General features: G+C 42.5%; 1 protein-coding gene across 3 annotated transcripts in view; it reads right to left on the minus strand.

Moving 5' to 3' along the window:
* Window positions 1-21,154, minus strand: part of si:dkeyp-9d4.3 (caskin-1) — a 40,381-nt gene that overhangs the window by 2,900 nt on the left and 16,327 nt on the right. For 2 of the 3 annotated variants that reach the window (XM_047802733.1, XM_027137933.2), the window contains 19 exons: window positions 20,291-20,342; window positions 18,410-18,507; window positions 18,137-18,282; window positions 17,628-17,723; window positions 17,426-17,547; window positions 11,445-11,553; window positions 11,000-11,108; window positions 10,030-10,124; window positions 9,472-9,586; window positions 6,550-6,789; window positions 4,834-4,935; window positions 3,080-3,261; window positions 2,911-2,980; window positions 2,682-2,791; window positions 2,469-2,579; window positions 1,982-2,083; window positions 1,742-1,880; window positions 872-1,629; window positions 146-728 (listed from right to left, as the gene is read on the minus strand). In XM_047802733.1, coding sequence (XP_047658689.1) covers window positions 146-728; window positions 872-1,629; window positions 1,742-1,880; window positions 1,982-2,083; window positions 2,469-2,579; window positions 2,682-2,791; window positions 2,911-2,980; window positions 3,080-3,261; window positions 4,834-4,935; window positions 6,550-6,789; window positions 9,472-9,586; window positions 10,030-10,124; window positions 11,000-11,108; window positions 11,445-11,553; window positions 17,426-17,547; window positions 17,628-17,723; window positions 18,137-18,282; window positions 18,410-18,507; window positions 20,291-20,342 — 3,339 coding nt within the window. The remainder of the gene's footprint in view (window positions 1-145; window positions 729-871; window positions 1,630-1,741; window positions 1,881-1,981; window positions 2,084-2,468; window positions 2,580-2,681; window positions 2,792-2,910; window positions 2,981-3,079; window positions 3,262-4,833; window positions 4,936-6,549; window positions 6,790-9,471; window positions 9,587-10,029; window positions 10,125-10,999; window positions 11,109-11,444; window positions 11,554-17,425; window positions 17,548-17,627; window positions 17,724-18,136; window positions 18,283-18,409; window positions 18,508-20,290; window positions 20,343-21,154) is intronic. The other variant, XM_027137934.2, reaches the window with a different exon arrangement.

Here is a 21,154-nt window from a genome sequence, read left to right on the forward strand (position 1 = left end):
GGTCAATACAGGTAGGATAAATGATCTAATCTAAAAGAATAATAAATAATGTTAAAGTCTAAGAGGGAACAAATTCACTATGACAGAATTTGGCCACTTGCAGCATGTGCTTTAGACCAGTTTATTCATGTTAATTTAGCAATACCTGTGCTGTGTTGGTTCTCTGGTCCTGTAAGTGGAACTCTCCTGCTTGGAGTGGGAGGCTCAAGCTTCCTGAGGCCCAGGGCTGGTTTGGGGGAAACTGGAGGCTTCAACACTCGCCTGAAATCGTCACTCATTTCACTTTCCCGATACACATTTTCCACCTCTGATGCAGGTCTTACATGAATAGCAGCATCTGGTGCATTTGCAGCTAAATCACCCGACTGAGATGGCGCTATAAGCTTTGGCCGTCGTCTCACAGTGCTGGTCTCGGTGAGCTGGAACCTCTCACTGCCCAAGTCGTGTGGTGTACGGGGCCTCCTCAAGGTCGCCGTGGCATCTACACGTGACCATTCTTCTTGTGTCAGCATAGAGCGGGGGCGGGGCTCTGGAGTCGGCCTCGCAGGGAGTTTTTCCTCTGTTTCATCGGTAGTAGGTAGAGATTTAGTAACTTGTCGGATGCCATCTTGCTGTGCAATGGGATTCTCATAATCAGTTAAGGGGCCGCTGATTGTGCGACGTCGACTCTGGATCTCTTCCTCTGAACTCAGAGTGTCACGGTTTCGTCTGAGAATGTCTGGGCTTTCCTGGACAACAGGTCAAATACACAAATTTAGCATTTCGCATTTGCAACAATGTAACTTACTTACTTAATAATATAAAGCCGAAAACCGAAAGAAATATAACAGAATGAAAATGTTGTTTGATTTCATAAAAAAAACGATGTTACCTGTAAGTAATTCCTGCTACCACTTTTGATCCTGCCACCTAATGTGGACATTTCTAGCATGGCAGCAATGTCTCGAACGCTTCCACCTAAAACCCCTGATTCAGAGGCAGGTCCACAGTCGCTACGGCGCCGTTCTCTGTATGTCACACTGAGAAACGAATCACAAGGCTCGCCTTGGTTAACCCCACCCTCAGTCAGCAGGTTCCCCGTGGAGATGGAGGAGCACGATCGTTTTGGTGGTGTAGGGGGGCGTGTCTTCCTGCGAGGTCGTGTTGTGGCGAAGGACTGGCTACGGTTTACCCCTCCAACATCCAGGGAGGATGCTGTATAGTTGTCAGGGAAGGGTGGGTCTTTCCGTCTAGGTAAAGGAGGTGTGCCATCTTCATCTTCCTCAGCTGTGCTTTCATGGGGAAGGCAGAGCAATGGGACTGGGCATGCTTGAGAATTTGAGCGAGAGGAGGAACTTTTGACTTTAGTGGGTGTATGTGGTGGTGTGTGGGCTGGACTGTTGCACAAAGCAGGCTTTTTTAGAGGAGGCAGAGCATCTGCTCGCTGTATACCACGCCCCTGGGAGGTGAGCCGTGGAGAGCCATGTGCTTCCACTCCTCTTCGTGTTCTTGGTGCAGGGGTGGATTCTGCAGCAGCTTGGTGTTTCAAAGTTGTTTTTTCATCTGACTGCATTCCCTTAATGCGAGTGTCCTCCTCTTTCGGAGGGTCTCCCAGACAGTTAACAGCCAACATTAACTTCTTCTGATGTCCTGCAGTGTAAAGGAGTTCATAAAACATATTTTGTAGTTACACAATTAATATGGTTAAATATATTAAAGGAGTACTCCTACGTTATATCTATGCATTTAGACTCTTCAGTACCCAGCTTGGTGATGCCAATCTCCTGCAAGTCCTCAAGGGTGATGTCACTGACAAAGTCCATGTTGTCGTAGCCATTCTGGACAAGAGTCTGATAGTACTGACTAAGTCCAATCAGGGACAACCAGTCTGCTAAGTTCGTCTTCAGGAACATAAAAATAAGGGATCCATGAAGTCTTCCTGTCTCCACAATGATCGACATAAAATATAAACCATTCAATAACGTGTTGCTAAAGGTCTTACTGGTTTCTCTTTAGGAATCCATTCAGGAATGCTCAGTTTGGTGATCTGAGACAGCATCTTTTTCCTGTGTCCAGGTTTTGTCACACCGATTGCTGTCAGATCCTAAATTTAAAATATAACGAGAGAAAAATTTCTGTAGAATTAATCGTATTTTTTTTATTATTAACACTATACAAGTTTCTGTGATAATAGAAGATGACTTTTTTTTTGTGAAATCTACATTGCAGCACGATTATATTCTTTCTTCATATATCCCAACTTTTGAGTTCGGGGTTCAGAGCACAAGGTGAGCTATGATACAGCACCCTGGAGCAGAAAGGGTAAGGGACCTTGCTCAAGGCCGCAAATAGAGGCAGCTTGGCAATGCTGGGGCTTCAACCCAGACCCTTAACCTCTTGAGCTACTACTGGCCCCATAGACATACCTAGAATTCATGAGCAAAGTTTGTTTAAACGTACTTATGTAGGGAAAGTTTATGAGTAAGTACCTCTGGCGTCATCCTACTGATGGTCTGAAGGTCGTATCCGGCTGTAAGAAAGTTTGTTGTGTAAAACTGTAGCTGAGCACTAGTAAGCCATTCAGCCACGGCCTCCGAGCTCTACGACACAAACGATTTGATTGTTCATTATATACATACTTCTTTTTGTTAAGTGAATGCATCTGATTCATTGTGCTCATCATTTTAAACATAGTCACTTGCCTTGCTTTCTGTCGCAGCACTATCTTTTCTCTGTAGTAAAGGATCAACAAATGTTTTTTTCTTTTCTGGACGTGGACCACCAGTTACACTCTGGGTAAGTTGTGAAGAAGCTGCAGTACCCACCAAAATGTTAATACGACAACCCAAGGAGATTTTTTACAAACTTGCATACAGTATTTGATGAATAAAAACAATTATGGGTAATGGTTTGGGCCTGACTACGGGTTACCTGCACTGGGGTCCTGCTCCAGAAGATGTTCTTTCGCTTTGGCAGACTGAGACAATACTGTGGCCAGCAACTACAACACACACACACATGCAAAAATCAACATTTTAATTATAGAAACATTATTACTGCGTAGATTTTTTCTAAAGGATTTGCAGCCTGTTTGTCGCACCTTTACCCCCTCGGCTTGTGCGTGTAGCCCAGGCACATTTACGCCATGTGTGTTGATCCCTGGGGAATGTGTTGGAGTGGTTGGGACGGGCACAGGGGAGCTTGCGAGATGAGCATTGGCATTTTCCACCGTACCACTGACTGAAGAGCGGCCACCGGTCAGACTCCCTGTGCTGCCAGCACCTAATGAACAAATAGCGAACAAGTAAAATGTAAGATTTAAAAAAAAAAAAATGTTGTACACCGTGTTGCATTCTGAGTAGTTTGCTTGTGTATGAGGTGTTTCATCTGAAATTCTTTATTTTGAAACTAAGCATGTGCAGCACTTATTATAATTATGCTAGCTAACACAAGTCTTTTCTCATGTTTAATTTTTATATTTATTTTTTCATTGCATTACATTTAACAGCACCAAAAAAAATTGCATGACGCTGAATGATGTGCTAAATAAAACGTTCATAACCCAACTAACTCATTCATTCATTCATTCATTCATTCATTCATATTCTACCGCTTATCCGAACTACCTCGGGTCACGGGGAGCCTGTGATCTCAGGCGTCATCGGGCATCGAGGCAGGATACACCCTGGACGGAGTGCCAACCCATCACAGGGCACACACACACTCTCATTCACACACACACTCACACACTACGGACAATTTTCCAGAGATGCCAATCAACCTACCATGCATGTCTTTGGACCGGGGGAGGAAACCGGAGTACCCGGAGGAAACCCCCGAGGCACGGGGAGAACATGCAAACTCCACACACACAAGGCGGATGGGGGAATCGAACCCCGCCCCCGGAGGTGTGAAGCGAACGTGCTAACTAAGCCACCGTGCCCCCCCGACACTGTTGAATAATTTCAGCAATAGTCAGCAATTTTATGTATGTACGTATACTCTGATCAGCCATAATATTAAAACCATTGACAGGTTAAGTGAATAACATTGATTATCCTGGTACAACAGCAGCTGTCAAGGTGTGTATATAAGGTGACGACAGAACAGTCAGTTCTATGTGCAGACCATTCAGAGTGCTCATGCAGACAGAGTGGACTCCTGTCCGCTGCTGAAAGTGCATACAATAAGCATGAGAGCATCTGACCTGGACCATGGACAAACAGAAGAAAGTGATTAGGTCATTTTCATCATGTGGACGGCCAGTTGCCAGGATGCACTGTGGAACACCTACCTAAATGATTGCATACCTAGAACATGCCTTTAGTTCAATGGTGTTCCCTAATAATATGTCCTGCTACACTGCAAGAATGGTTTTAGGATCATGATGCTGATCAATGTGCTGACTTGGCCTCCAAATTCTCCAGACCTCAATCTGAACGAATCTACACGTGACCATTCTTCTTGTGTCAACATAGAGCTAACTCACCCGACATGCATTGCCATCTGCTGAACAAACATGTCTAAATCTATGGAGGCTCCACCTTACATCTTACAAGACTTGGATCTACAGAATCTGCTGCTAATGCCTTGGTGCCAGATACCAAAGCATATCTTCAGAGGTCTTATGATTGATCAGTGTATATGTAATCTAAAAGTGTGTGGGGGGAGTTGTGGCCTAATGGACTGAGGTGCCCTTGAGCAAGGCACCAAACCCCGCAACTGCTCCCCGGGCACCGCAGCATAAATGGCTTCCCATTGCTCCGAGTCCAGAGAACGAATTCTGAGTATGGGTCACCATACTTAGCTGTATGTCACGTCACTTCACTTTCATGTGTGTAAAATCTTTAATACCTGCTAAAGGCTTCCTCAGGACCCAGATATCTTCACTGGAACTGCTTTGCTGCACACTTAATGTTGGGGAGCCATGGGGACTGGACACAGAACCACGGGAACCTGAAACACAAACACACATACACACAGATTTCTACACATGTCAGTATTCCACTGCCATAAATGATATACAAACAGAAAGCAGGGTGTTAGTGGACCCAAAGAGCAAAATACAACTCTATCGATTAAAAATGATTAGTAATGTAATATAAAAATGTGCTTATTTGATTATATATCCTTAACAAATACACGTCTGAACCCGAGACAAATCCGTCTGCCTGTTTGACAAGTGTATGTGAATTGTCCTGTATTTGCATACCATTTTCTTCATTATTATCAAGTAATACCAGATGAATTGGTAACACAGTCGAAACACTGTTACATCTAAACCAGCTATGCCTTTGGTCAACAGCTTAGTGAGAAATGTTGTGGTCTTCTCTAGGAAACTGTTTGCTGATTCATGAAATTCATGAAAAACAGATCTTGGCAGGAGAATCTGCCTTTTAGATATGACTGTGAATCACAACAAACGCATCTAATCCAGCATGTGCTATGTGTTTTAAACCTCAGAAGCGCTCTATACGGGTTAGCTAGATGTATCTAACATGATTTATTGCGTATCATCTTACACACTTCAACTTAAAGGTTTAAAAGACATTTTAAATAAGTCGTTATAAACAAACCCATTTCCATTTTTCAGGCCCAGAAATTAGTCACATCTCGAACTCAGAATGCAATTGCTCTTGCCTGTCATGGGGTAGATGGAGGTTTTTTTTTTAAGTGTTTTCATTCCGATTCTAGTTTCATTCTTAATTACCAAACTGAGAGACAATTACACAATGAAATCTTTTAACCTGTACAATCACAATTAAAGGTGGGGTCTCTGATATTTGAGAAATGCTTCAGAAATCTGTGTTGGGCTATCAAGCAAAACAAAAATCAAAACAAACGTGTAGCCAATGAGCATAAAGGGGCGGGTCTTGTCAATATGGGCGGAGAGAGTGTTCAGTGCGCATGTGTGCATATTCACAGGTCGGAGTTTCCCGAGTCAATAACTCCTGAGCTAAACGCTGTTACTACACAAAACGCAGTTGTAGCTGCCTCTCTACATTACTACGATAGAAAAGAGGTGTTATTTGTGTAGTAACAGCGTTTAGCTCAGGAGTTATTGACTCGGGAAACTCCAACCTGTGAATATGTGGCCGACTTCCTGCTCCTTCAGTTCTCTCCAGCGCTGGAAAGCTGATCCTATATTAACACGTCCTACTTCTTGCCTTATCGTAAGTCTTTCTTCTCTTTGTTTTTATCCTCCATGTCGATGTTAAAACCGCTTTCTGCTAATGTCACACACGCACACTGAACACTCTCTCTGCACATATCTGCTCATTGGCTACACGTTAGTTTTGAAGTTTTCTGAAGCATTTCTCAAATATCGGAGACCCCACCTTTAACAGATAATTGACTATTTTAAGCTCCACCCAACAAGCGTTGATTGGCAAGTTGTGGTCAAGTCAAGTTGTTTAAAGAACTTCTCAATCTGCTGAGTATTCTGATACAAATTCTGTGTGTGTGTGTGTGTGTGTGTGTGTGTGTGTGTGTGTGTGTGTGTGTGTGTGTGTGTGCCCGCACTCGTGTGTGTGTGTGTGTGTGTGCGCACTCATGTGTGTGTGTTTGTACCTTTCTCTCTTTTCGGCCCCTCTGAGCGGGAGGAGGGTGGTTCGAACACAAATGAGCTGCAGGTGGGTGTGTTATACCCGAATGAGGTGAACAGGGGCTGATGGGAAGAGATCAGGGAGGGAGGAGGGGGCAGAGAGGTCAGGGGAAGAGAGAGAATGTGGGAGTCACCGTTCACCATGGCAACTGAGCCAATTGCTGGCGGACGGATGTGTATCTTAAGATACTGCTGAGTAGAGGGTCCTGGGCACGACGGAAATAATAACACAAATGACACCAGAACACGACACGACACGACACGACACGACACGGGAAGGAAACACAAAATAAAACATGTTCAAGAAAAAAAACAGCTAGCTCTAGGCACAACACATTATAGATCCTAACAACGTATTATTTTGGAATAGCATGCAAGGAGGAAATCAAAATGAAAATGTTTGTGTGTGTGTACTGTTACAATACAATGACACCGTACCAATGTATAAGACTCACTTACAACAATTAACTATAAAGATCGGTAGCATTGCATGTCTCACAGACTCATGTATGTACGGTGAAAGGTCTGGAAATTCATGGCCTTCTATTGGTTCTTTTACAACTATTTGTCCATTTTCTATACCAAACAGAGCAAAACTGATACTTTTGGTTTCAAAACAACTGCATATCATTTATTCTTTAATATTCGTTCTCATTTCCTGATGGGGGTCTCAACAGCAGAAGGCTGAGAAAGAGTCTAGTCTTTGCATCCCCAGATGTTCACAATCCAAGTGTATGGTATAATCTCTCCAGTGAGTCCTACAGTAGGTTTACCACAAGGTCCCCGTCTCCGTGTGCTTGATACAGCTCTATCATGAGCTAAAATGGGGGAATCCTTGCTATCCTTGGGATTATAAGAATCAGCTTATTTATTACATGCTGATTACATATATTTTTTTTTTTTACAACTCCTGAAGAAGAACCTAATTGTGACCGAATATCATACTCTACTATCACATCACTTGTGTGTAAGATCCCAACATACTTAAACTCATATACCAAGGCAAGGACTTTAGCCTCACCTGAAGGGAGCGTCCCACTTGTTTCTGGAAAAGAACCATGGCTACAAAATTGGGCATAAGGATTTTCACTTCAGCAGCTTCAGCTGTCAGCAGTGAAAGGCAACTGGTTGCAGGAGCTGATAAACAACACTGCCCCAAATCTCCATGTACCAATGAAGAGGCATGCAATCAACACAACACTTTTGTCCAGTGCCTTTAATTCATCCATTCTAACCACTATGCATTGATTGGCACCAACCACAATAGTAACCTTAATCACAGAGATGTAGTCCAAAACACCAGAGACTTCAGGCTCATATTAATTACTTAGCATACTGTAGCTCGTGCTTTCACAGCATCTACAAACTCTTTCTATGCCCAAGCTATCTAAGCACCTAGAGCAGCAGCCCTTCTGGCTCTTGAACCACAAGAACCCTCTGTGAGTAGGACTTAGAAAGCGTCCCCTTTCAGCTTGATTTCTTCCCTCACCAGCTTGTCCAAAGGTTACAGCCCCTGAATCACCATTCAGCATCTTGCAGTTGCCTCTTGGTATACCGGAGAAGTCATTTTGCTGTTAGGAACAACTTGTAATTCTAACAGGTAAATCTGGCCTGTAGGTTTACTCCAACTCACCATTAATTGGTGATTAGTTGACTGATCTGCCCCTTCCTTTGCACATATGTCCAGATTTATGGCTTTAAATCCGATGAGGCAGTTACAAACCAGATAACTGACTTTTGCTCAAAGTCCTTTTGGTATTATAATGTTTGTTATTAATGATCATTGGCCTACACAGAGGTATAATTATCTTTCAGATCCTGGAAGCTTTTCTTCCCAATCATACCACACCACTCCACTCATCTCCAGGTGGTCTCAATCTAGCTATGAGTACAATTCACTCAGAGCAGTTTGACTCCCATCTCCGGGTATTGAACCAAATATGGCGTGTATTTTGGGTTTTAGGTTTCTGCATTAGTTTTTCTAGATGAGAGCTGCTGAGGGAAAGGACATAGCTGTAATACAGCACAATTGGTCAGGGTTAGGGTTAGAGTTAGGGTTAGATTTGCACCAAGGGGAAAATGTTCTCCAATGGCTATTTTGAACTGCTTGAAAAAGGTTTTTTTGATGCTAAATTTAGGACCATTTATATTTTGATGTTAGTAACCACATACACATGCCTCAGCTAACTCTGTCAGCAAGCCAAACCAACCAAACAAACCAAAAGTATGAATCTTACTCTAACTCACACAATGCAAATGGACTAATACCCGTAAAAGCACAATAAATTAATTTATTCTTGTTTATTAGATAACAGCAATTGTGTGTCTGCATGCATTGTGATGTGTATTTCTAGATGTAATGATGACATGTGTGGGAGGAAAAAGGAGAATGGAAATGAAGACACGACTGGATAGAAATGGACTCATCTTTTCACTCTTCATCATCATTTGATTTCTCTCTCTCTCTCCTCCTGTGTGGCTGACCATTCTAATTAAAATCACTGCACGAAGTGCTGCACGCTCAAAGGTGGTGAGTGCACACACACACACACACACACACACACACACACACACACACACACACTCGCAAAAAGCTCTGCTGTATCTTCCCACACCCAGATTCCAAAACGATGTTTTTTTTTTTGTTTTTTTTTCAATAATAAATAGTGTAGTAGTGTTTGTTTTGTTATTATCAGCTTAATCTGTGTGGGACACACATAGGCAGCACTTCCTCTCTTTTACACTTACACACACACACAAAGACACACACAAACACACACCTATACAGCACTGAGAGGTTGCGTGTAGCACATGGATGAGTTAGTTTGAACTAGAACAGCAGCGTAGGTCACATGACCTCATGGTCATGTGATTACACTGTGGCACACCTGCCCTCTTGATGACCTCCACCATGTTGGAGGGGAAGTAGCCAACACGGTCATTTCCTGTGCGGTTGTCATGGATACAGCCTTTCCAGCGCCCATCAGAGTGCTGTTCCAGGACCTGAGAATAAAATGCAAACGACATGCTTCACTACGTGGAGATGCACACAGGCCAAGTGCTATTCTCTTAACTGTTGCATAATGAGTGTGGAAGCCATTTTAGTCAAATGAACCCAGTGATTAATGTTATAATGTGAACTAGGAAGTGTTAGAAGTTAGCAACATTAGCAACATAATCTCCTTTTAGATTTATTCCAGTTCTCCTCTTCTCATATATCCATAACTTATCATATTAGTCTTTTTTTTTAAACGTGTAATATTTTAATCTCATGTCTTTATTTCTTATTATTTTTTTAATGGAACCAAGTGGAGTAAATCCAGCAGATGGCAGTATACACTGTAAAGTCCGCTCAGAAACTTTTCTTGCATAACAACAAGCCATTTTCGGTCAGCTTTTAGTCCGCGTTTTTTCCGCTTGAAAACTGTTGCACTCTGGGTAATTACCGTGATGATGTCGCCTGCTTTGATGTTCAGGCTCGTCAGGTCATAGTTGTTGCAGTAGTCTTTAAGCGCTCTCACCTGCATGGCTGCAGAGGCATCTGCATGTACACACATACACACTTTACAAACTTTTGGAGACAAACGTCATTTATATGTCTGTTTGTATATGATGATGTCTGATTTTACACCTGTGTATTATATTTATGTACATATTAACAACAATAGTTTTTTTATTTAGTTTTCTCATATACTGTACACTCATAGAATATACGGGTTCTTCGGTTGTCCATCTGTGGGAATTATTAAAGGTTTAACGGTGTGCACCACTTAGCATCCTAGCACGCACATCAACTGTATGGTCTGCACAGACCTACATCATATAAACACTCTTCCAATATCTATATCCATCAAACTGTTTACATGCTGTTTTGCACGATACTTTACAATATCTCATGTAACTGCTGCTACAGTATAATACAGTGCTCATTCCAGTATTTCTGCACACACAATATTTTTTGAACACACAATATTTACACTGGTCGGTGCTGGTTTTTTTTTTTTTTTTATGTCTTTTGTGTAATGTCTTGTATTTTTTGTCTGCACTGTCTTTTGTCCTGCACTGTTTACAGCAGGTTGCATAGTTGCACTTTATGTGGCTAGGACTAACTTACTAAGTCCTTATAGCTCTGTCTTTGTTTTATGTAGCACCATAGTCCTGGAGAAACGTTGTCTCATTTCGCTGTGTACTGCTACAGCTATATATGGTTGAAGTGACAATAAAAGCTTCTTGACTTGACTTGACTTGAGAGTCATTATAACCTAGTGGTCAAAATGGGAACTGCAGCAACCGCTTATTGTGGGGCATTGGGGAAGGAATTACACCTCCAAATGCTTGGGGGAGGAGCAAGACTGCTTAAAATTTACTTAACTGTACGCTAGAGGACTGTATGCTGTTCAAACAGACTCTCCATACCTCTCAGCATCTGTTTAATCTCTCGGCTTGCTTGTGTCGTGGTGAACTGGTTTACGATGTCCAGTGCTGTCTGGCAGTACGTGTTCCTCACACTCGCACTAATGCCACTCTGAAACAGATTTAAAAAAAAAACATCATCTACCTTCTGAGTCATAAATTGTTTATTATAATAGTTTTATAAAAGTCAGTATGTTACATATTTTAAACACCGAATAAACAAACACAGTTTTTCCTGTTAATCTTATTCATTTCATTCTTATAAATAATTATTGAAGTTTTCTTTTTTTTTATTTTATGTATTTAATTTACTCCGACTCATCATTTTTAGGCATATAGTGTATACTAAATATACTGTACTTTAAGGCTTCATTTAATATCTAAGACTTTTTTCAAAAGTTTATACATTTATAAAACACACACACGTTCAACAAATGCGTGTACTCACGTCTAGAAGGAGACGAACGGCATCGGTTTTCCCGCAGAGCGCAGCCTCGTGCAGTGCTGTGCCAGATTTTGTCTGCCGGTTTATGTCTATGCCAGCTTGGATTAGCAACCTGGAACACACACACACACACACACACACACACACACACACACACACACACACAGAGCTCAGAGTTCCCATATCTACTGCACACACAGCGAGTCTACGAGTGCATTTGTGTCTGAGGCTATTGGAATTAAAACAAAGAATTTTTCAAGAGAAATTTTAACAACTCTAAAAATACTCCTCATCAAAACAGTGAGGATTTCATGATTTGCTTGTTTCTAACAAAAAGGTGCATGATTGTGCATCTGTTTGATGCAAGATTTGTTATCTTTAAAATGCTCTGTATGTTACACCAGCTGTTATATGTAATGATGAGTCGGAGGAATCTATACGCGAAAAAGATCACAGATTTAATGAAGTAAATCCAAGCAAACAATCCAAAACTACAGGCAAACTCGTGAACGTGGAAAACAGACAAACTTTCCAACCTTTTATAAGCAAATGCTATAACCATTTATGCTAGCGCACATGGAAGTCAAAACAAAGTAACCTCCACAACCCAGAAGGTTAGTATTCTGGTTAGGGCTCCCTCTGAGGGACTGGCAAAGGGTGTTCTTACAAAATCCCCCCCTCCAGGGAACCTTCTGGTGTCCTCTTCTTAGGACGTCCCCGAGGGTCTGGGGCTAAATGGTCTGGGTGTAGCTAGTCAAATGTTTAACAGGGACGGGTCCATTATGTCCTTGGCATAACCCAAGACTGTTCATCCGGGCTTTATCCCTTTCAGTCCAACAGGTTAGTATAGTCTGTCCCTGTATCTTTAGGAGTCGATGATAGATTTAATCAAGTAAGCTTGCGCTCACTCCAGTTAGAAGGGCGGTGGTGGTGGTGATGGAGGTTCTGTGATGTCGGAGTTCCCCCATCGGGCTGGCTTTAGGAGGGAGGTGTGGAATGAGGGTGATATAAGGTCGTCAGGTAAGAGCTGTAAGCAGTAAGTTACTGGGTGGATTTGTCTTTGTACTTTGAAGATCCTATGTATCTTGGGTTGAGCTTGTGACATTTCATTTTCAGGCACTTTGTTGACAGCCAGACTAGCTGGCCTGGTTGGTATTGGGGGAAGATGCCTCCTCTGATTAGCCTGATGCTGCTGGCAGTGGATTGTTCTCTGTAAGCATACGTGTGGTTGGTATACTAGAACACATTGGAATGGGGTGAGGGCTGTGGTGGTGCGTTTGAGGGAGTTTTGGGTGTATGCCCATGGGAGGAACTCGCCCCAGTGACTTTGTTGTTGGCTACAATACGTATGTAGGTACCTTCCCAGGTCTTGGTTTAGCCGTTTGACTTGCCGGTTGGATATGGGGTGGGAGGTTAGGCTGACATTAATTCAACAACATTTTGCAAAAGGCCTGACCTGTGATGAGGCTTCTGCACCTCTGTCTGAGACAATGTCCTCTGGGATGCCATAGTTACGGAACTCCTGCTCAAATATTGCCTTGGTGGTTTCCATGGTGGTGGGTAAATTTCCTAGTGGGATCAGCTTGCATTCTTTAGAGAATCGATTTACAGCCACGAGGACGGTAATAAAGCCCTGTATGCTTGGGAGGTCTGTGACAAAGTCCATGGCGATATGAGACCTGTGGCATTGAGGTATCAGTAGTGGTTCAAGGAGCCATGCAGGAAGTTGGCGAGAAGTGCAGGTTGGACCTCGGTGCAGGTTGGGCATGCTTCAACAAATTTCTTGATGTTAGTGTTTCACGGCCACCAGAAGGCTTTGCAGATCAGCCGTGTCGTTCGCTGGATACCTAGGTGTTCTGAACTCTGGGAGGTGTGGACCCATTCCATGGTGCATTGCCTAAGGCCTGTGGGTACATATTGTAATCTGGGTGGACATTCGGCTGGTTTGTTTTGTTGCACCTGCCTTATTTCTTCCATGAAATCCCATTGTATGGGTGAAATGATCAGGGGGTGGGTAGGATCGGTTTTGGTTCTGGGGCTTTGTGTATTGTTCATGTCGCTTTGCTGTTCTTGGCACCAGTCCAGAATGTGACCGTTAACTGGAACAGTTCTCATCTGGCTTGACAGGAGTTTAGTTATTTGGCGTTCCTGATATATTCCAAATTTGTGTGGTCTGTTAGAACTTGAAAAGTACACACTCCAGCCACAGTGTCTCCACTCCTCCACCCCTTCCTTGATAAATAGCAGCTCTCTGTTGCCCATGTCGTAGATGGCCTCAGCCATAGTTAGTTTCCTGGAGTTGGGAGAGCATGGCCACAAGGCTCTACTTATACTTCCACAATAAATGGTAGACAAGAGTCTGGGTGCTTTAGGATGGGGGCTGTAGTGTACCTGTGCTATAGGTTGTTAAAGGCATTTTGGGCTGTTTCTGACCAGTGCAGTTTTTGTGGTTTCCCCCATAGCAGTGCTGTTAAGGGGCAGTGACAGAGCTGTAATTCCTGATGAATCTGCTGTAAATATAAGTTTTTAAAGCCAAGGAAGCTTTGGTGCTCCTTGACACTGGTCAGGGTGGGGCTGTGACTGTGCTTACTTTGCTCAGATCCATCTCCTTCCCCTGGCCATGTACCCCAGAAAAGAGACTGGGGTTTGGTGGAATTTGCATTTCCACCCTTTTACAAACAACTGCTATTGTCGGAGCCATTGCAAAACTTGCTGAGTTATGTGGACCTCCTGGGTAGGTGAATAGTAAGAAATAAGGAATTCATCATTGTATATGTTCAGGAAGCCTCTTAGGATCACTTTGATGGCTGGTTTGTCGGGCCATACGGCATTACTAAATACTCATAGTGCCCCCGGTGATCGAGAAAGCTGTTTTCCATTCATCTCCCTCCCTTATGTGAACCAGGTTGTACACACTTCTTAAGCCCAGTTTGGTAAAGATCGGTGCCTCCCTGAGCTGTTCCAGGGCATGGGGACCTAAAGGTAGGGGAACACATTGTTATGGCTTTCAGCCCTCAATAATGAATACGGGGTGTCAGACCCCCCTTTCTTTTCTACAAAGACGAATCCTGACACAGCCTGATGAAGCCTACTGCAAGGGCTTCCTCTGTGTAGTCCTCCTTGGCTTCAGTCTCTGGTCCAGACAGGGGGTAAATTCGTCCCTTGGGGGCCTAGTGTTCAGGAGCAGATCAATGGTGCACTCCCGGTGATGATGAGGGGGTAATTGGTTGGCACGGTACTCACTGAATACTTCCTTCAGGCGTGGTATTCTGTTTGAATGGTAATCATGAGGTTAGTGGTGGGGCTCTCAGCAGAAGTTGCACGGCATTGGAGTGTACAATAAATCTTAGAATGACCTGGTTAGCAAGAAATGATGTGACGAATAGGACAATGTTTTCAGTGTGAAAAAGTCCAACCTGTAGGGTTATGGGAGGCTTCTGGTGAGTAATAAGGCCTTTACCAATGTGTTGACAGTCCAGTGTTGTGATTCTCAGGGGAACTGGGCATTGAGGAAGGGGAGTTGAAATTCCTCCACAAGCCGGTGGTGGATCAGTTTGACCACAGATCCTAAATCTAAGAGAGCTGAGACATGACGGACAGAATTACTATAGCGAATGAGGGCAGGCATTTGTAGGCTAAGTTTAAAGGAGTTTGAGCTCACCTTGGCACTGCAGGTGGCATTCTTCTCTATGCAGGTTGCATGTGGCCGGCATGTCCGCAAGAGAAGTAAAGTTGGAGGTGCAGATGACTTTGGAGTTCTTACGGCAATACCCGTGTTCGCCCAATCAGCATGGGTTCAGGAGACTCGATGGAGGGGAACTCAGGCAGCAGTTGGGCCCAAGGTGGGTGATTTTGGATCAGATTATCCAGTCGGATAGCCAGCACAATGTACTGGGTGATTGAGAGGTTCTCATAACGACAAGCTAGTTTCGGTTAAGCCCTTTTCTGAACATGGCTTTAAGTGCAGCCTCATTTCATCCTTATTTCATCTTTGAGCCGCTAACGTGTGGAACTTCACCCTGGTGGAACGGTATGATTTGAACCGTCATGTCGCGTCCTCCCGCGGGATACTTCATGAATTTGAGGATTAAAGTCAGCATAGAGGACGAGGAACACGCCACAGCATCGGCATCCCAAGGTGTTTGCTGTTCTTACAATAACATAGGTGTATTTCAATATATTATATAGTGTATATAGGGTACAAAAACAAATTTGAGCTACAGAGAGCTGGGTGGTGTAAGACAGAGTAAGATATCAGGGTTGCCAGGTCTGTATTATGTACACTCACTAGAACTGTTGAAGAGGATAAGTACAAAAAAACTGTACAATAGGTAAAACACCAAAAGATTCTAGGTTCAAATACGTTTGTGCTTTTTTTGTTGAAAGAGTAATCATCAAGTAATCATACACCTGGCAACAATGTACTGAGGTGAACACCTGTCCAGAGACCTAACATGTTTTGTGATCAGTCCTGGGTTTACAGCATTTAAGATTCTTGATAAGTCTTTATTTTTTTTTCTTTTACTGATGAGCTTTTAGAATAGCCCTGTCCAGGGGCTTCTGCTTTGAGTTTTTTAGGCATTCTCTGCCCTTGCCTGTTACGGCTAAGCGTGTTTATGATTTATTTAGAGTGCTATCTTGTACGAACCACTAATTAGCCAACATCCTATTTATAGAAGGCCTTCATTTGTAACTGTGGCCTCTTTATATAGTCTAGTGACTCTGCCTGGCTCTGACTGCTTTAAGATTTCCTTCTTTTATATCTGTTTCTTACAATTCTACATTTAATAAAGAACATCTGACCTGCCATCTTTGTAGGGAGTGGATTTAAAAACCTGTGTATTTCCACCTCCTTTATACAGCGATTTTATTAAAGCTGCTGTTGTTAATTGTTTACTTGTGTCTATAACCATTTAATACAAATTTAAAACCAACAGACAATAAGAATATAATCCAGTACACAGATTTTATGTTTTTTCTTTTGATTAAAAATACAGGTTTTTATCCCTTTATAGTTACATTTATAATACTATAATGCACCTGTTAGTTCCTGTTCTCACTTATATTCTCACTATAAAACACCACAGGTCTCTGTTTTCCTCTCGCTCTCTTTAAGTTAATAAGACAAATAAAATACTGGATTTTTTAAATTGAGAAACTGGAGACTTTTTCAAAAAGATGCTAAATGTCAACAAATTATACAAGTTGGTGTTTTAGGCTATAAGGCTTCACTGTTACTATAGAAACAGTAGCACATTCATTCATTCATTCATTCATTCATTCATCTTCTACCACTTATCCGAACTTCTCGGGTCATAGCCTGTGCCTATCTCAGGCGTCATCGGGCATCGAGGCAGGATACACCCTGGACGGAGTGCCAACCCATCACAGGGCACACACACACTCTCATTCACTCACACACTCACACACTACGGACGATTTTCCAGAGATGCCAATCAACCTACCATGCATGTCTTTGGACCAAGGGAGGAAACCGGAGTACCCGGAGGAAACCCCCGAGGCACGGGGAGAACATGCAAACTCCACACACAAGGTGGAGGCGGGAATCGAACCCACAACCCAAAAATGCTAACCACTAAGCCACCGTGCCCCCACAATAGCACATGAATATCAAAATAAAAAAACACCACCTGACCAATCAGATTTGAGAACTGTGTCAGACGGAACTAGAATCGTTCAGTTGACGGAAACCAAACTATTCAGGGAAAAAAAAATATTTATTCTGACCTGTTAAAATCAAGTGTTTTTAGAAAGACTAAAAAGTCTTGACATTCACCCTTTTGTCCTTACTAAACCCCTAACATCTGTCCATTCTTTCACACCGGATATAATTTTGAATTCATTCGGTCCCTCGTGGTGTCATTTATCTCAGGATAACATGATTAGGTCTGTTAGCCAGTGACCATGCTAGTCAGGTGCATCTGCCTTCACAGCTGTCCTGGTATTTAGTGCTCGGATCTCACTTGATGATGTCGATGTGTCCGTTTTTGGCAGCCAGGTGAAGAGGGCTGATGCCGTTGGGATCCGACGGCTTCGGCTCCAACATAGTGGCACACATGTTGCTGTTCAGGAGGAGCTGCACCACCTACAACACACACACACACAGAAAACTTTCAGCTCACCTAAGATGACCTCTAAAGTCAGGGTTAATTAAGAGTAACTAACCGAGACACGCCCAAATTCACAGGCCAGGTCCAGGGGTGTTTTTCCAGCATGGTCTCTGATGCAGGGGTTGGACTGGTGCTGCAACAGCATCTCACTCTACAAGGTAAACATCATGAACATGCAGGTAAATGATGTGAACATGCATTTAGTCACCAGTTTTGTGCCCCAGTCGATATTTACATGGGGTACAAGTTATTTCAGTCAGGTTGTCTAGAGGGGCAGAAGAAGGAAGTTGGGGGGGGGGGGGGGTTTAAAGCAAGAGATGAGTTTAAATGAAATAATCCCAAATATATCTGAATGAATAAGAAGATGGCAAACCTAATAGGAGTCCAGATTACTGAAATAGTCCAAATATTGCTGAAGGAGTAGAACTTATATTTATGGTTTTAATGTAACAAAAAGTGGCTTTCAAAGTTATTATATTTACAGGAGGAAAGTTCTTGGTGTTCAGACTCATGTTATTTTAAATAATAACAAACATAACGTTATATGCGCTCCTGAAAACTCACTCCATCGTAATGGCCATGTTGGGATGAGAGATGAAGCGGAATCTGTCCTTCATCCGATTGGCTGTTGACTGATGATCCCGCCTTCAGCAGCATTTTCATTGGCTCACATTTTCCCTGCCAGGCAGCATAGTGCAGCGGTCGCATCCCTGACCATGAAGGAGAGGTCACCAATGTAAAGAAGAGGGAAGTGAACATGTTCTCTTTGTGTTTGTGTGTGTGTGTGTGTGTGTGTGTGTGTGTGTGTGTGTGTGTAAGAAAGAATGTCACTTTCACCTTTCTGATCTTTGATATCAACGACAGCTTGTGACTCCAGCAGCAGAGCTATCAGCTCCACGTTACCATTCAAAGCCGCATGGTGAAGGGCCGAGAACCTGGAACACACACACACACACACACACACACACACACACACACACACACACACATAATTTGGTTATTATACAAATACCATCTTTTACACACACATGGCTTTTGTTTGTTCTTCTCTGTTCCTCAAACTGACAATCTGAGCACCACACTCTGACCTACTTCCATTTGTAAGAACTGCACACACACACACACACACACACAATACATCCTTCATTCATTCTTTAGCTTGTTAACCAATTATTATGTAAGAAAATGTACTGTTAGCTCCTGAGGTTAAAACAGCAAGTCTCCAATCCACACACACTTTAAGTCTATGTTTAATGTACATGCTGGAGACTTTTTCTCTAAACCCTTACAGAAATCTCTAGTAGTCCTCATTGTCTAACATACAGTAGACCTGGTGCTGTCAGGGATCCGCGCAGACTTATGGCCATGTGCGTTTGTGTTTGCTTGTGTCACGTGATTGCCTCGTCTTCGTCTGCTCCTCCCGGTCATCACACCTGTTCCCCATTGTGTGTGATTGTCCCTATCTGTATATATGTGAGCCGCGTTGCATTAGGCAGCGCGACTTCATTATAATATTGTTAGTTTCCTGTGTAGTGTGGTTTCTGTTCGTCTTCCTCCTGTATTAAACCCCTTTCATTTGAAGCTATCCTGCGTATGGGTCTGTCTCCAAGCCACCTCCGACCGGGTCCTGACAGGTGCATTAATATATACCTCACACCTGTTATTACTGTTGGGGAAGACTAGCTTGTCTTTTTTACACCATCCATTTCTCTCTAACTTTTTTAATAATGATCTATAACATCAAATTTAAAATGTTTCCTTCAGTATTGGTTTGAAAGCGAGAGTTTCCGCATCACTTCCTGTGCACGTCCAGATCTCTAGAAGGAAATGTAATTTGCACGTCAGCATTCGAGTGCTGACCTCTTCATTATCTCACCTCACGAACCGCTAATGACGAGTTCAGCTACAAGCTCAGACACGCAGATCTGTTCAGAGGCTTTTATTCTGTTTATTAAAATGTCTTTGTAACAGAAACAATATATAAATATAACTCAAGCATGATGTCAGACTAAAACAGATGATTTATTTATTTATTCATTCATTCATTCATTCATTCATCTTCTACCGCTTATCCGAACTTCTCGGGTCACGGGGAGCCTGTGCCTATCTCAGGCGTCATCGGGCATCGAGGCAGGATACACCCTGGACGGAGTGCCAACCCATCACAGGGCACACACACACTCTCATTCACTCACACACTCACACACTACGGACAATTTTCCAAAGATGCCAATCAACCTACCATGCATGTCTTTGGGCCGGGGGAGGAAACCGGAGTACCCGGAGGAAACCCCCGAGGCACGGGGAGAACATGCAAACTCCACACACACAAGGCGTAGGCGGGAATCGAACCCCCGACCCTGGAGGTGTGAGGCGAACGTGCTAACCACTAAGCCACCATGCCCCTATTTATTTATTTATTTATTTATTTATTTATTTATTTATTTATTTATTTGCTATTCCTGTAATTCAGTCTTTCTATTTGAATATATAATTTTGATATTTTGCTTTGGCAAATTTATACTACGATGAAATGTTTCTATCTTGATGGGCGTGGACTTTTCCAGGATGACTCTGCCCCTTAAGCACAGGGCACGATTTCTTGCTGGTGAATAGATGGGTAAATTGATGAAAATTCACACCAGTAAAAGTTGTTTTTTTTCTTCCCCATTAGTTTGTCACCAGTTTGCTTGTTTGAACGATTTTAACTAAACTTACCCATCTGTGTCCTGAAAGTTCACGTTGATCCGCTTGGCAGATCCCAGGAGCTCTAAATGACAGAAACAGAAACAAAATAAAAGTAAGGCTTCATTATTGCTCAACAAGAGTTTTATATAATCATTATATTTCCAGTAAGACTTATAATGAATCATCTGTATATAACTGGTTAAATTGTGCACTGTAGCTAGGTCAAATTATCCTTCAACCTGTGGCCATGTTTCCTGTAAGGAGAGAATAATGAGCCAAAAAATGTGCCTTCATTCTTTTGATCCGAAGTGTAAATGTAATAAAATACACACAATCATTGATTAAGTATCTCATACCTACATTGATCAGTGCAAGATCTTAACGATTAAATGCTATCATGTTCTGGATCGAGTGCTATTTGTATAATGAGTGAATTATTTATAACAAACTTGGCAACCTTGGATGTGAGAATCACGTGAAGATGAAGATAACCTGACTCTAAATATTCGAAGGTTGGAAATGATGTTAACAGTGAAAGAAATTCTCAGACATAAAAACCTTTTTTAATAGATTAGAGATGCATTAGTAAAACGGCAGGACGCGATTAAGTAGCCAACACCAGAGGGCGCTAACATCGCGTTACTGATTTGCTGAAGGATTTTTGTTACTGCAAACTGTCTATCCGATATTTTATCTATTTATAATCAGGCTATAATTTCAGGACACAAGAAAACACAATCTAATGATGTCGAGGCAATTTCCGTCTTTAGTACCTGTTGGTCGGTGCTTTGTGTCTTGTGTTTTTCATAAATAAAAACGATAGTGCTTATAAAAGCGTTGATGAAATTTGCCTGTAGGGATCTGAAAGCAGCAGGTAGAGCACTCGAGCAATTA

The sequence above is a fragment of the Tachysurus fulvidraco genome, chromosome 18 (assembly GCF_022655615.1).
Source record: "Tachysurus fulvidraco isolate hzauxx_2018 chromosome 18, HZAU_PFXX_2.0, whole genome shotgun sequence".
Lineage (NCBI taxonomy): Eukaryota > Metazoa > Chordata > Actinopteri > Siluriformes > Bagridae > Tachysurus > Tachysurus fulvidraco.